At 32.4% G+C, this 12,340-nt stretch overlaps 1 protein-coding gene across 2 annotated transcripts in view; it reads left to right on the top strand.

Annotated features, from left to right (window-relative positions):
• Positions 1-12,340, top strand: part of RASA1 (RAS p21 protein activator 1) — a 112,126-nt gene that overhangs the window by 47,441 nt on the left and 52,345 nt on the right. For both annotated transcript variants that reach the window (XM_080803955.1, XM_080803956.1), the window contains exons 2-5: positions 6,019-6,171; positions 7,173-7,308; positions 7,946-8,016; positions 12,187-12,304. In XM_080803955.1, coding sequence (XP_080660081.1) covers positions 6,019-6,171; positions 7,173-7,308; positions 7,946-8,016; positions 12,187-12,304 — 478 coding nt within the window. The remainder of the gene's footprint in view (positions 1-6,018; positions 6,172-7,172; positions 7,309-7,945; positions 8,017-12,186; positions 12,305-12,340) is intronic.

Below are 12,340 nucleotides of genomic sequence, written 5' to 3'. Positions count from 1 at the left end.
AAAGCCTCTATAAGGCCCCTCAAAAGTCTTTTACCAATATATAATATGAGGTTATAAATATAAACAATTCATGTTATTTCAAGTTTAAAAGTAAAATGATTTCTGCAACTTGTCCAACTTGTCTCTTTTATTGTTGACTTTTTAAATATATAACATCATCTTGGATGGTATGATATCTTAGATAAACTGATTGTTTAGTTTCTATTGAAATCAAGGGACTCTGTATCTGCCTGTAAGTTTTCTCAACTTTAAGAAACAAAACAAAGAACATTGTTGGGGGGAAAGCGAGGAAAACTGAGAAACAGAATGTTAGCTATGGAGAACAAACTGATGATTGCCAGAGGTAAGGTGGGCCAGGGGATGAGTGGGATGGGTGAAATAGGTGATGGGGATTAAGGAGTTCCCTAGTGATGAGCACCAGGTGACGTATGAAGTACTGAATCACGATATTGTATACCTGAAACTAAGATTACACTGTATGTAAGTAACTGGAATTTAAATGAAAACTGGGGGAAAAATTAAAAAAAAAAACTGGGGTAAAAATTACGAGGCTAGCTGAGAAAAATACATTATACTTACTAAATTTCCTATTTTCTTTTTCCTACCTCCTTAAAAGAAAAAGACAGGGGTACTTTACTTTTAAATAGGAGAACATTAGATACTTAATTATTAAAGTGCTATATTTGCAACATTTAAGTCACAGTATCTCAAATGCATACTTTCTTGTCATTCCTCCAAAGAATATATCCACTGGAGAAAGAATGGGGCTCTGGGAGAGTTTTCTTCTGCAGTTGCCAGGAGAAATGGAAGAATTTCTAGTGTGTGAATACAATGGCATCGCCAGTCCCACTTAATATGTATGATCTGTAATGTTCAAAAGAATTTTGGGAAAAGAAATTTTCTCTTAAAAACAAGGATTTCGGGGCACCTGGTGGCTCAACGGGTTGAGCCTATGCCTTCGGCTCAGGTCATGATCTCAGGGTTCCTGGGATCGAGCTCTGCATAGGGCTCTCTGCTCAGCAGAGACCCTGCTTCCCCCACCCTCTCTCTGTCTGCCTACTATGTTATCTCTTTTTGTGTGTCTGTCGAAGAAATAAATAAAATCTTAAAAAAACAAAAACAAGGATTTCACAGATACAAAGATTGGTTTCTAGGGTTGTCTTTCCAAAGTTTGCTGGAGGGTGAAACAAGACTGGGAAATGAAAGATAATTGGAGCTTAGGTGATCTACAAATTAATCATCCATTAGGCCACAGTCATAAAATTTGGGATTTTCATTGATGAAATTGTATTAATTTGTCCTGTAGTCTTTCATATGTGTATATAATTTTATATGTATTATTTAATCTAATAATAATATCAAGCCAGCTTCTATGAGGTAGATACTGTCATTATATGCCTTTAATAGAGGAGAAAACTGAGGCTCAGAAATTAAGTCATTACCCCCACTTGTATAGCGAGGTGGCAGAGCTACAATTCAAACAGAAGCCGGGTGCCGCCAGAGTCTTTACTTAATCATTATGCAATTATAGTAGTTTTTCATTTTTATATTTTTCTTTGAAGGAGTTTAGGACAATAGGTAATAGTTTTTATGTAGTAGTAGTAGTTTTTCATTTTTATATTTTTCTTTGAAGGAGTTTAGGACAATAGGTAATTCATTCTGAGGTTGAGATGGAGATTGTTTTCCATATTTCGTAAGTGATGATGGTAAGGTAACAAAATGTAGAGGCTTGACCAGAGTTGTGGAGGTTTCTTGTTAAGTCTTCATCTTACCAGTTGGTTTAGCCTCTTCTGAAGATGTTTGGGAGTTGTGAGTGTAGCCATCCTTCTTTGAGCTCTGTCAATCTCAGTTATTTTCATATATCTTATAGACCTGGCTAGCAGTCCTCAAAGATCAGAACTTAATACTGACATTGAAGAAGAATTTTTTTTTTTTACATTGGTAGGGAGTTTAAACTAGACTTCTAAAGTTTTTTCCAGCATTATACTTTATGATTTGACACTTCTTCCTTCATTCAACAAATGCTTTTAAGATTAATATTACTATGTGCCAGGTACATCCTAAGAAGTTAAAATTGCTGTAAATGTAATAAGCAGAGTAACTAATTTACTTTAGGTAATGCTGACCATAGATATTCGGTAGTCTCATGTTGCACTCAGAATATCCTCATACCCCAATACAATACCAGTTATTCTGTGTTCCTTAGAGGTATTCTAGATTCAGTTGCATTTCTTGTTGTTGTTGTTTTTTAACTTAGTTGAAAACTGTCACCAGCAAAACTACTCTTAACGAGATATAATAAGACTTTGATTGTAAAGATTGTCAAGAAATAGTGGGCATGATTAGATTTTTTTCATTTCCTTGTTCTGTTGCTACTGTACTATGTGTACAAAGTGTAGCATTTTTGTTCAATGAATCTTAAACTGATATCCTCTAGGGGCACATCTACTCTAGGGGAGTTCACATCTTTGGTATGAGGGTATGTTTTGAGAAGCCATATTCCACATTATTTTTTTAATATAAAATGAAGTTTATTACAAATTTCAGAAAGTTAAAGTAGTAGTTTTTTTTGTTTGTTTGGCCCCTGGGGTTAAATAGAATCTGTAATGATTCTCAGTGACAAATTGGCAGCTTAAGTATTCTGAATTTCCTTGTAGATGAAATTTTAGGTTTATCAAAAAGTGCATGTGTTAAAAAAGGGTTGAGGCACATTGTTTTAAAGACCCAAGGACTGGTGCTCAGTGGATGTAGGGTGTGGGTTCTATAAATCTGTGAAGTACTTTAACCAAATCATATCACATTGGAATTGTGATCTACTTATAAAATACTCATTCTGGCTATATATAATGATGCTGTGTGCATTTATAATAAAATTATTATTTTGCCCAGCATGTTGCTGATATTTTTGATTTCCAAGTTTTTAAATGGGGTAAAGAATTGAATATTGTAACATCTTACTTGAAGTGCTTTTCATGCTTTAATAATACATTTAAAATAGCTGTACAGATACATTAAAAATATTCTTGTTAGTATGATTCACCTTAATTTCAAATTAACAGTAAAGATAATTCAGGAAAGTCTGAGTTTTGATTAAGACAATTCAGTTTTTTTGTTTGTTTGTTTTGTTTTGTTTTTGGTAGAACAGCCAGTGACTTTTAACAGTGGAATTCTAACATTTAGAGGATCTGACTCAACTATGTCTGTGCTCTTCCAGCCTTACTGGATAACTTAAAGTCAATTTATAATCATAATAAATAATTGACTTTTTTTTTTTTTTTTACTGTAGTTGACATACAGTGTTACATTAGTTTTAGGTATATAGCACGGTGATTTGACAGATTTATGCAGTATGCTGTATTCACCACAAGTGTATCTACCATCTGTCACCATAGATTTCTAGTATAATATCATTGTATTAATTATGCTGTGCCTTTTGTTCCCATGACTTACTCATTTCATAACTGGAAGCTTGTATCTCCCACTCCCCTTCACTCCTATCCCTGACCTGCTTCACCCCTTTGGCAGTCTTGGTTCTCTGTATTTACAGGTCTGATTCTGTTTTTTTTTTTTTTTTTTAACTTAAATAATTAAAAAATAAAAATAAAAAATGATGAATTGACATGTTTGCATCATGTGTTTAAAGCTTAATGAGCTTTTGACATAAAGGGAATTACTTGTATTCAAGAAACAAAGTTTGTTTAAAATCTGTCTTAGGGGCGCCTGTGTGGCTGTCCTCAAGCATCTGCCTTCAGCTCCAGTCATGATTCCAGAGTCCTGGGATCAAGCCCCGAATCTCATCAGGCTCCCTGCTGAGTGGGAAGCCTGCTTCTCCCTCTCTCACTCTTGTGTTCCCTCTCTTGCTGTGTCTCTCTCTGTCAAATAAATAAATAAAATCTTAAAAAAAAAAAAATAAAGTCTGTCTTAAACTGAATACCTGTGTTAAAGCCAGAATCTTACAGAAAGTACAGAGCTAAAAACTAAAAAATCACAAATACATCTTTCATACATCAGTAAAAGTTTTTAGTCAAGTATTTATTATAAGTGAGTAATTGTGTAACACCTCATGGCCTTTTATATCATCTCATGGTGGGTTCACAAGATGGAGATTAAATGAAATTTTTAAATCTTGACATTTGGGTAAAACAGCAGAAATTTAGCAGAATAGAAAGTACATAAAAATAGGAGTTTTGCTTATAATTGTTTTTAATTTTTGTCTCTTCACTGTGTAAATCTGCTCTGTGGCTTAGCTTCATTGCTTTAGGTATATAATGTACCAGTTTTGTATCCTAAGGACATGTCCCATGTATTTTCACAACTAAGTAAATTTCTAAATAATTTTTTTTAATGGTGACTTTTTAAATCTCTATTTTTTTATTTTTTAAAGATTTTACTTATTTGAGAGAATGAACATGAGCCGGGGGAGATGGGCAGAGGGAAAGAGAGAAGCAGATTCTGCACTGAGCAGGGAACACAATATAGGGCTCCATACCAGGACCCTGAGATCATGACCTGAGCTGAAGAGAGACACTTAACCTACTGAGCCACCTCGGCGCCCCTCTAAGTAAACTTTGTCCTGATCATATATGCTTCAATTTTACCTCATCAAAGAACTTTTAATCATCATAAGTCTAAACTTTTACTTTCACATTTAAGAAAAAACAGTTCTTGAAGGTTAAATTTACTTGTCAGTAGTCTTAAATATAATGTTTGAACTGAAATTAGAATTTTAGAAGAATGCAGTGTTGATTGTTCTTCGCCTTCTTCCTCTAATACTAACAGTTTATAATTATGTTTTTCCTATTAAATTAAGATGAAGCTTTGTGATTAAGTTTTTCATTATTTCATTTTAGTCTTATGCATAGACTTCAAATAAGTGAAAATTCTTTTGATAACTTATCTTTTTTTTAAAAATAAACTAATGAGTCAAGAATAGTTAGCTTTCCTTACAGCAAGCTTAAAAAAATAGATTTATAAAAATAGTCACAAGACTGTAATAGTTTTGACTATTGACTTATGGCTAGATATTAATATATCAATGCAATATGAATGTTTTATTGTTTTTCTGTGAGTATTTCAAGAAAGACTACAAATACCAAGGATGAGTTGGGATGACTAACATATTGAAGGTGTAAAAATATTTCCTAACAATTACTTTGTAGAACTATTACCATAGTAATGTGGTAGGCCATGTGAAAGTTCCAGTATGTTTCTAATTATGCTTCTGTTTATATTAATCCATGAGTCTTTTATAGGCATAAATTGGGAGCATGGGTGATGCTAGAATTATAACCAGTCATTTAAGCAGATTATCTGGTAGTGTGGTAGGTAGAACATATTTAAAGTGAGAGTAAGAAAGTTAAAGGGACAAAGATATTACTTATTTCCCACATGTTTGTTAAATAAATTTGAAGAATTAAGATCAAATATATGGTTATGGAGTAAATAATCTTAAGACCAAAGGGAATAATCAGCTTCACGTTGAAATAGGAAATTAGAACACTACTCTTTTGAAAGTGTCATTCTGTTTTCCTGTTCTAGGGCACAGATACTGAAATGGAATAAAGTTTTATTTTCTTACAGGTATCATGTACCTTGCTTGTTATGTCAAGTGATACACTTAGGATCTTTAGCATAGAGAGAGGTAGTAATTGTTTCCATTTGTCCATCATATTCTTACTTTTCTAAATAAAGATTCGATTGTAATAAATGCTTATATCTTGACCCAGGTAGACAATCCTGGAGGTAGAAGATGGACAGAAATGGAAGAGGTTCATATGTGAGATGATTAGCCCTGAGTTTATAGAAAAAATTAAAAACTGAGTAAATGAATTTTTTTTTTTTGAGAGACTGGGAAGTTAAAAACAATTGAGTTAAAATTGGGATAATCTACCAAGAGTAAAAGGTAAATGTTTAAGTTATACTTAGGTATTTGAAACCTCTAGTAGTAAGTTTTTCAACTACCACTATTAATTTTATAGTTGCTGTTTGTATTTTAATCACAACTCTTTTTTCCCTTAGGTGGTATCATGGAAAACTTGATAGAACTATAGCCGAAGAACGCCTAAGGCAGGCAGGGAAGTCTGGCAGTTACCTTATAAGAGAGAGTGATCGGAGGCCAGGGTCCTTTGTACTTTCATTTCTTAGCCAGACAAATGTTGTCAACCATTTTAGGTAAGTCTTTATTTCTAATATGAGGCTAAATAATATAGTGACTTTGCTGTAGTGTTCTTAAATACACCTGCTTTAATAAAGATGAATGTTTCATTGATATTTAAATGATGGGGAAAGTGATTTGTTTTCAGTTATGTGATTTAATCAGAAGATTATAGAGTAGATATTATTGAATGATTGCTTTTTTGTTTAAAAACAATATTATTGGGCACTACTGTGCTGATCTCAAATATAATTACCACTTTTAAAGTATAAAGAATTACGAAGAAACTTTGAGTGGTAAAGCAGAAATAAAGGAAATGTGTATTTTTAGACTACAGAGTGACAAAATATAGGAAACAGAGTCAAGATGTGTGCCCTCTAATTCATTTTGCTTCACTCTTCTGAAATTCTTTGCAAACATTCATGTCAAAGGTATGTAGATTTTCAAGTACAGATGCCAAAGTCTGCATAAATATACATACCTATATTATTGTCTTCTATTTCATTTTTATGGGAGACATTGAAAAAAAAAATCACATATTGCCTGTCATGGTAACTGATAAATGTTTATATGCCCTTGACTTTCAGATTTTAAGATAAGTTGTGAGAGTACTTTATATCGCACATAGAATGTGAAATTATTATCATACTCTAAATATTTTGAGATCTATAAGCTACTTTTAGCCAGAGAAACTTACTAAATTTGCTGTTTAGTCTTAAATATGAAAAGTGAGCAGAGGTATCTGAAGGTAGATTTATAAATATTGCACTGAATTATGTAATGGGGTTTGCAAGTCAGATATGTATTTCGTATCTATCACATGTATGCATATGTATTTTTAGAAGAAGTAACCTTAGGTAAATTTGCATTGGCAGATATTAGTAAGTGGTATTTTAATATAAGGATATAGTTTAAGGAAGAGTATGACAATTAGGGGTGTATAATTTCTTTAGAAATTGGTCTTTAAAATTGGCTCTAAAGGTTTTTGTTATACTGTATTTTTTTCCTGTACAAATAGGATTATTGCTATGTGTGGAGATTACTACATTGGTGGAAGACGTTTTTCTTCACTGTCAGACTTAATAGGTTATTACAGTCATGTTTCCTGTTTGCTTAAAGGAGAAAAATTGCTTTATCCAGTTGCACCACCAGAGGCAAGTAAAACTTAAATACAGTGTTTTTCAAAACTTTATATATAATTTCACTTTACTAATGAGGTTAGCTCTTGTTCAGTTTCTTATGGTATTTATTAAAATTTAAGAAATATGTGTTGTTTTAAATTTTAATTCTGGTTGTACTGTCAGCAAAACTGATATCCTTTTTAAAAAAATTTTTTTTCAGTAAGTTTGTATTTAAGTTGCTAGATTTTTTTTTTTAACTAATACTGTATGGTGATAGCTTAACAAATATTTTTAAGTCAATGAGCAGTCATGACTGATAACATAGTGCTAATCCTACAGTTGCTGCAAGATAGTGAAACGCCTTTTAAATCATCAGAGAAAAGTTATAATATATGCTCCATGTAGTTCATTTAAAATTAAATGGCTACTCATATTACTTGATAAAATCATTGGTTATACAGTTAAAAGAATTTCTATTAAAAAAAAACCCAGAAATAAGACAAGTATTTCTAGGCTTTGAGTATTTATAACCTTACTAAAAACAATTTGAATGATCCTGTGTTCATAATGTGGATTTTTGTTGTTTTAAACTTTATGTGGTTATACCTAATTTGACTTTTACATAAAACGGTTATTTATCTTTTTTAAATCTTTTTTTTCTTATTCCTAGCCAGTAGAAGATAGAAGGCGTGTTCGAGCCATTCTACCTTACACAAAGGTTCCAGACACTGATGAAATAAGGTATTTTAGATTGTATTCTCATTTATAGGCATTTGAAATAGGCATTTGACAGACTTTGAAAACTTAACTACTCTTGGGCTGGGAAGGTCTTGGACTTTGAGGAACTTAACTACTCTTGGGCTGGGAAGGTCTTGGACTTTGAGGAAATAGCATGTAGCAGGCTAGCAAGTACCTTGAGTATTGAGTTCATCATTCCTGTACTCCTGTGTTTGGCTTGTTTGTTCAGAATATGGATTTGGATCAGAGTGGTCACAGTGAAGATGACAGGTGAAATAAATTCAGATTTTATTAGACTGTCTTTGACAACGTAAGGATAATTGTTATATTCTGTACTCTAATTTATATTACTCCATGGCATTTATGTCTCAGCTGTAATTTGTACGTAAATGATGACTAAACTTCTATTTTACACGATGAGTGAATGGTTTAAGTGTGGCATAGAGCTACAGAACATGATTATTTAAAAATTATTTTTATATAATTTGATTTATATATAACATTCTTAGTATTATTATTTTAAAGATTTTATTTATTTATTTGAGAGACAGAGATCACAAGTAGGCAGAGAGAGGCAGGCAGAGAGAGAGGGGGAAGCAGGCTCCCTGCCAAGCAGAGAGCCCGATGCGGGGTTCCATCGCAGGACCCTGGGATCATGACCTGAGCCGAAGGCAGAGGCTTTAACCCACTGAGCCACCCAGGCGCCCCGACTTATTTTTATTATTGTCGTATAATCTGATGTTTGATTATTAGCAAATTATCAGTATCTTTCTATAAGCTACTTTGCAATAGAAAATTTGTTTATTACTGGTAAAATGTTTACTGATTCTGGTATACAGCTTCTCACTGAAATCAACAGCAGCATTTAAAAACAGTAACTTTAGGAGGTACTGCAGTTTCTGGAAATGTGGTATTTTAAAAAATAAAGATTCAATATCTGGAATCTCAGAGTAAGGATTCTATTTTTATATGATTGTCCACAAAATAACAGCTTCTCATTTAGTTTTTATTGGCATACCTTTATTTGTGATCTAAGCAGGAAAAGCCAGTGAAAGAAAGGGAAGGAATGAATTGTATGAATTGTATACAATAAAGAACAACAGTGGTGAACTACCAATTCAGGAATTTTGAATAACTTGTAAATTCCCAGTGTATCCTCTAGGACAGCAGTGCTCAAAGTGTGATCCATGCAACCTTGGGGATCCTTGAGATCCATTTAGAGAATTCAAGAGAGCAGAGCTGTTTTCTTGATAAGACTAAGATAAAATTTGCCCTTTTCACTGTGACATTTACACTGATGGTACAAAAGCAACAACAGTGAAAGTATTAGTGTCTTAGCACAAATCAAGGCAGTGGTAGCAAAGTGTACTGTTCTTCATGCCACACACTTGGAAGTAAACAGTACAAAAGTTTCCCCTCAAATTTCTTGATGAGACCGTAAAAGGTATTTTTCTAAATCTCAATCATTTTAGTATCCTGTGTGGTGAGTATCTTTTTAATCTTCTGGGAGATGAAGAAAACTGGTGCCTCTTTTTAATATTCTGTGTGATGAAATGGGAAATACACACAAAACGTCTTGGCTGAGCACACCACAGGTCCTTGTCTTGAGGAGAGCAGTGAGTTGAGAGCTGAGCTAGCTTCTGCTTTTGTGTATACCATTTGTGCTTAAGACTCACAGGCAAACTATCCAACAATGGTTATTCAGACCAGAGTATTTGACCTTTTTTTTTTAAAAAAAAAAAGAATGAGTCTGTTACTTCAGGGGAAGTAAGTGGGTGGCAGTATTTGTTGCCAGTGACAAAATTTGAGCTTGCAAGCAAAAATGAAAATTTTGGAAACTGCTGTCAGGAGTTTCACAGCTTCCCACATAGTCCCTGATTTTTCTGATGAGATTGGTGGTGATATTAAAGAATGTGACATTTTGATTGTGTAAAATGTACTTATATCTGGGTGATCTCCATAGCTCAGTGAACCAGTATCTTCTAAATGATCGATGCATGCTGTTAAAGAATTATGCCTGGGTAAAGGTCCATTCAAAGTGCAAGATGGACAAATAGATATTACTGAAATGGGGTACAGAAAGCTCATTGATGCAGTTTTCAATTCCTTAATACAACTAACCTTCAAGTACCAATTGTTGAGTTTTTCATAGCATATCTATAATTATCTGATAGGCTATTAAAATACTCATTCCTTTCACAGCTACAAATTTTTGTGAAGCCAGATTTTTCTTCATATACTTCAAACAAAAAAAAACCCTGAAACAACAGATTGAATGTAGAAAGAAAAGAATCTGGCAGTTTACAATTAAGCCAGATGTTGAGATTTGCAAAAATGTAAAACAATATTCTCACAAAACTTGTAAAAAATAGTAATTTTTTATATTCTTTATGTTACTGTGTGATGGGGTATATTATTTTTAAAAACATTTAAATATTTTAAATTCCAATTTGATAAATATTAATAGATATAACTCATATAAATAAAGGTTTCTTAGGGTATCAATTTTTAAGTATATAAAGGAGTCCTGAGAGACCTTCAGAACTGACTACTACTGGTTTAGGAAGATGAAGATTTAAACAAGTATAGGAATATATAAGTTTTAATTTGATCATATAAATATGTGTGAATGTATGAGTCCTTAAAAATTTGTACGTATCTGTGAAGTTTTTGTTTTGTTTTGTTTTGTTTTAGGTAAAAACATCTGAAGATTAATGAGATTTTAATAAGGCATTTTAACTTTTTTTGGGGGAAAAATGTAAAATAAAGAATCTTACGATTATATTGTTATAACCTTTATATATTTTTTTTTTGTTTTGCATCACATATTTAGTGTTCTAGCAACAACATAAGTCAAATTTAAAAAAATTCTCTTATGACTGTTTTTGATCAAGAAATGAAGCTTATCACTTCTCATTTCTATATTTTTGTCCATATATACTCTTCCTTTACTCATAATTATTTTTTTATTTTTTTTCATAATTTTTTTTTAATGTAGTTATTTAGGAGAGTGGTTCTAGAAAGGAGTAGTTTATTTGGTTAAGTAGTAATGTCTCCTGCCAGTCAGCTAATGAAATATTGGTCACTGTTAACAAGGGTTGTAGAACCAAGATAGAATGCAGTATTACGTGCTCATCCAAATAGAGATCATCTGAAGTGTTGTGTATAAGTTTTTAGTCTTGAACCTGTCCAGGAAACAATGAAGCTTGAGATATTCTGGTGGAAAACAATTTTCAGAAGTATGAGAAGAGATTACTTAATGGAACTTTGGTTTGTGAAATTTAGACTGAGGAAACTTGTTTAAAAAATATGCGATATGAATATAGATAGAGGGTTAATAGCAGCAGCCAGTCAATCTTGAAACTTTGAATGCTGGGAGGCATTCATTCAGGCCTAAAATGAAGCATTCAGCAAATTACTGATGTTGAAAAATGGTATCAGTATAAAACTTACTCCTCCTGCAATTTTGTGGAGGTTGAAAACGTATAGGTTCCAAGGAAAAGAAACTAGTTTGTGTATGCATTTCTCTACTCAGAAATTGTTAACCAAAAACAGCATGCATGCATTCTCCTATCCTTTGATACCACTTTCAGAGAAAGAGTGCTTGCTTTGTTGTATCATGGATGTGTTAAGTGAATTAAATAAACATTAATGATTTTTATGAGAAAAATGTTAATTCTCATAAACATCTGCTGAAAAGTCTAATTGTGCTTACTTAAAGTTTTTCTAAAGTAGCTGTATCTTATGTATATGTAATGAGCGAATTATATTATGATTTTATATCTAACCTACATCTGAAAGAGCAATTACGTGGAAGCTTAAATTTTTAAATTCAGTTTTCTTGGAGTTATAGCCTAAAGCCTATAATACATATATAATTACTGTTTACACAAATTTTAATTTGAATTTAAGAGTAATCCAATAATGTAGATAGTGCAGATACCATTATTAAATCCATTTTACAACATGAGGGAATAAGATTCATATTGTTAAGTGTCTTCAGAGCTTTATATTTGGGTGATGCCAAAAAACAGGACAAAATCCAGGGTATTTGACTTTAATTTCTTGCATTCCCAATATCATATTATCTCTGTACTATGGCACATGATTAATCAAATTTCCCTGTTTAAAATTTTAATTCAATTTTGATAACTTCATAATTGCTATTTTCAGTTTCCTAAAAGGAGATATGTTTATTGTTCATAATGAATTAGAAGATGGATGGATGTGGGTTACAAATCTACGAACAGATGAACAGGGTCTTATTGTTGAAGACCTAGTGGAAGAGGTGGTAAGTTTTGTTCTTCTCCTATCACTCTCAATTTTA

Source organism: Martes martes (genome assembly GCF_963455335.1).
Source record: "Martes martes genome assembly, chromosome: 5".
NCBI lineage: Eukaryota > Metazoa > Chordata > Mammalia > Carnivora > Mustelidae > Martes > Martes martes.
This window is presented reverse-complemented; position numbering and strand designations above follow the sequence as displayed.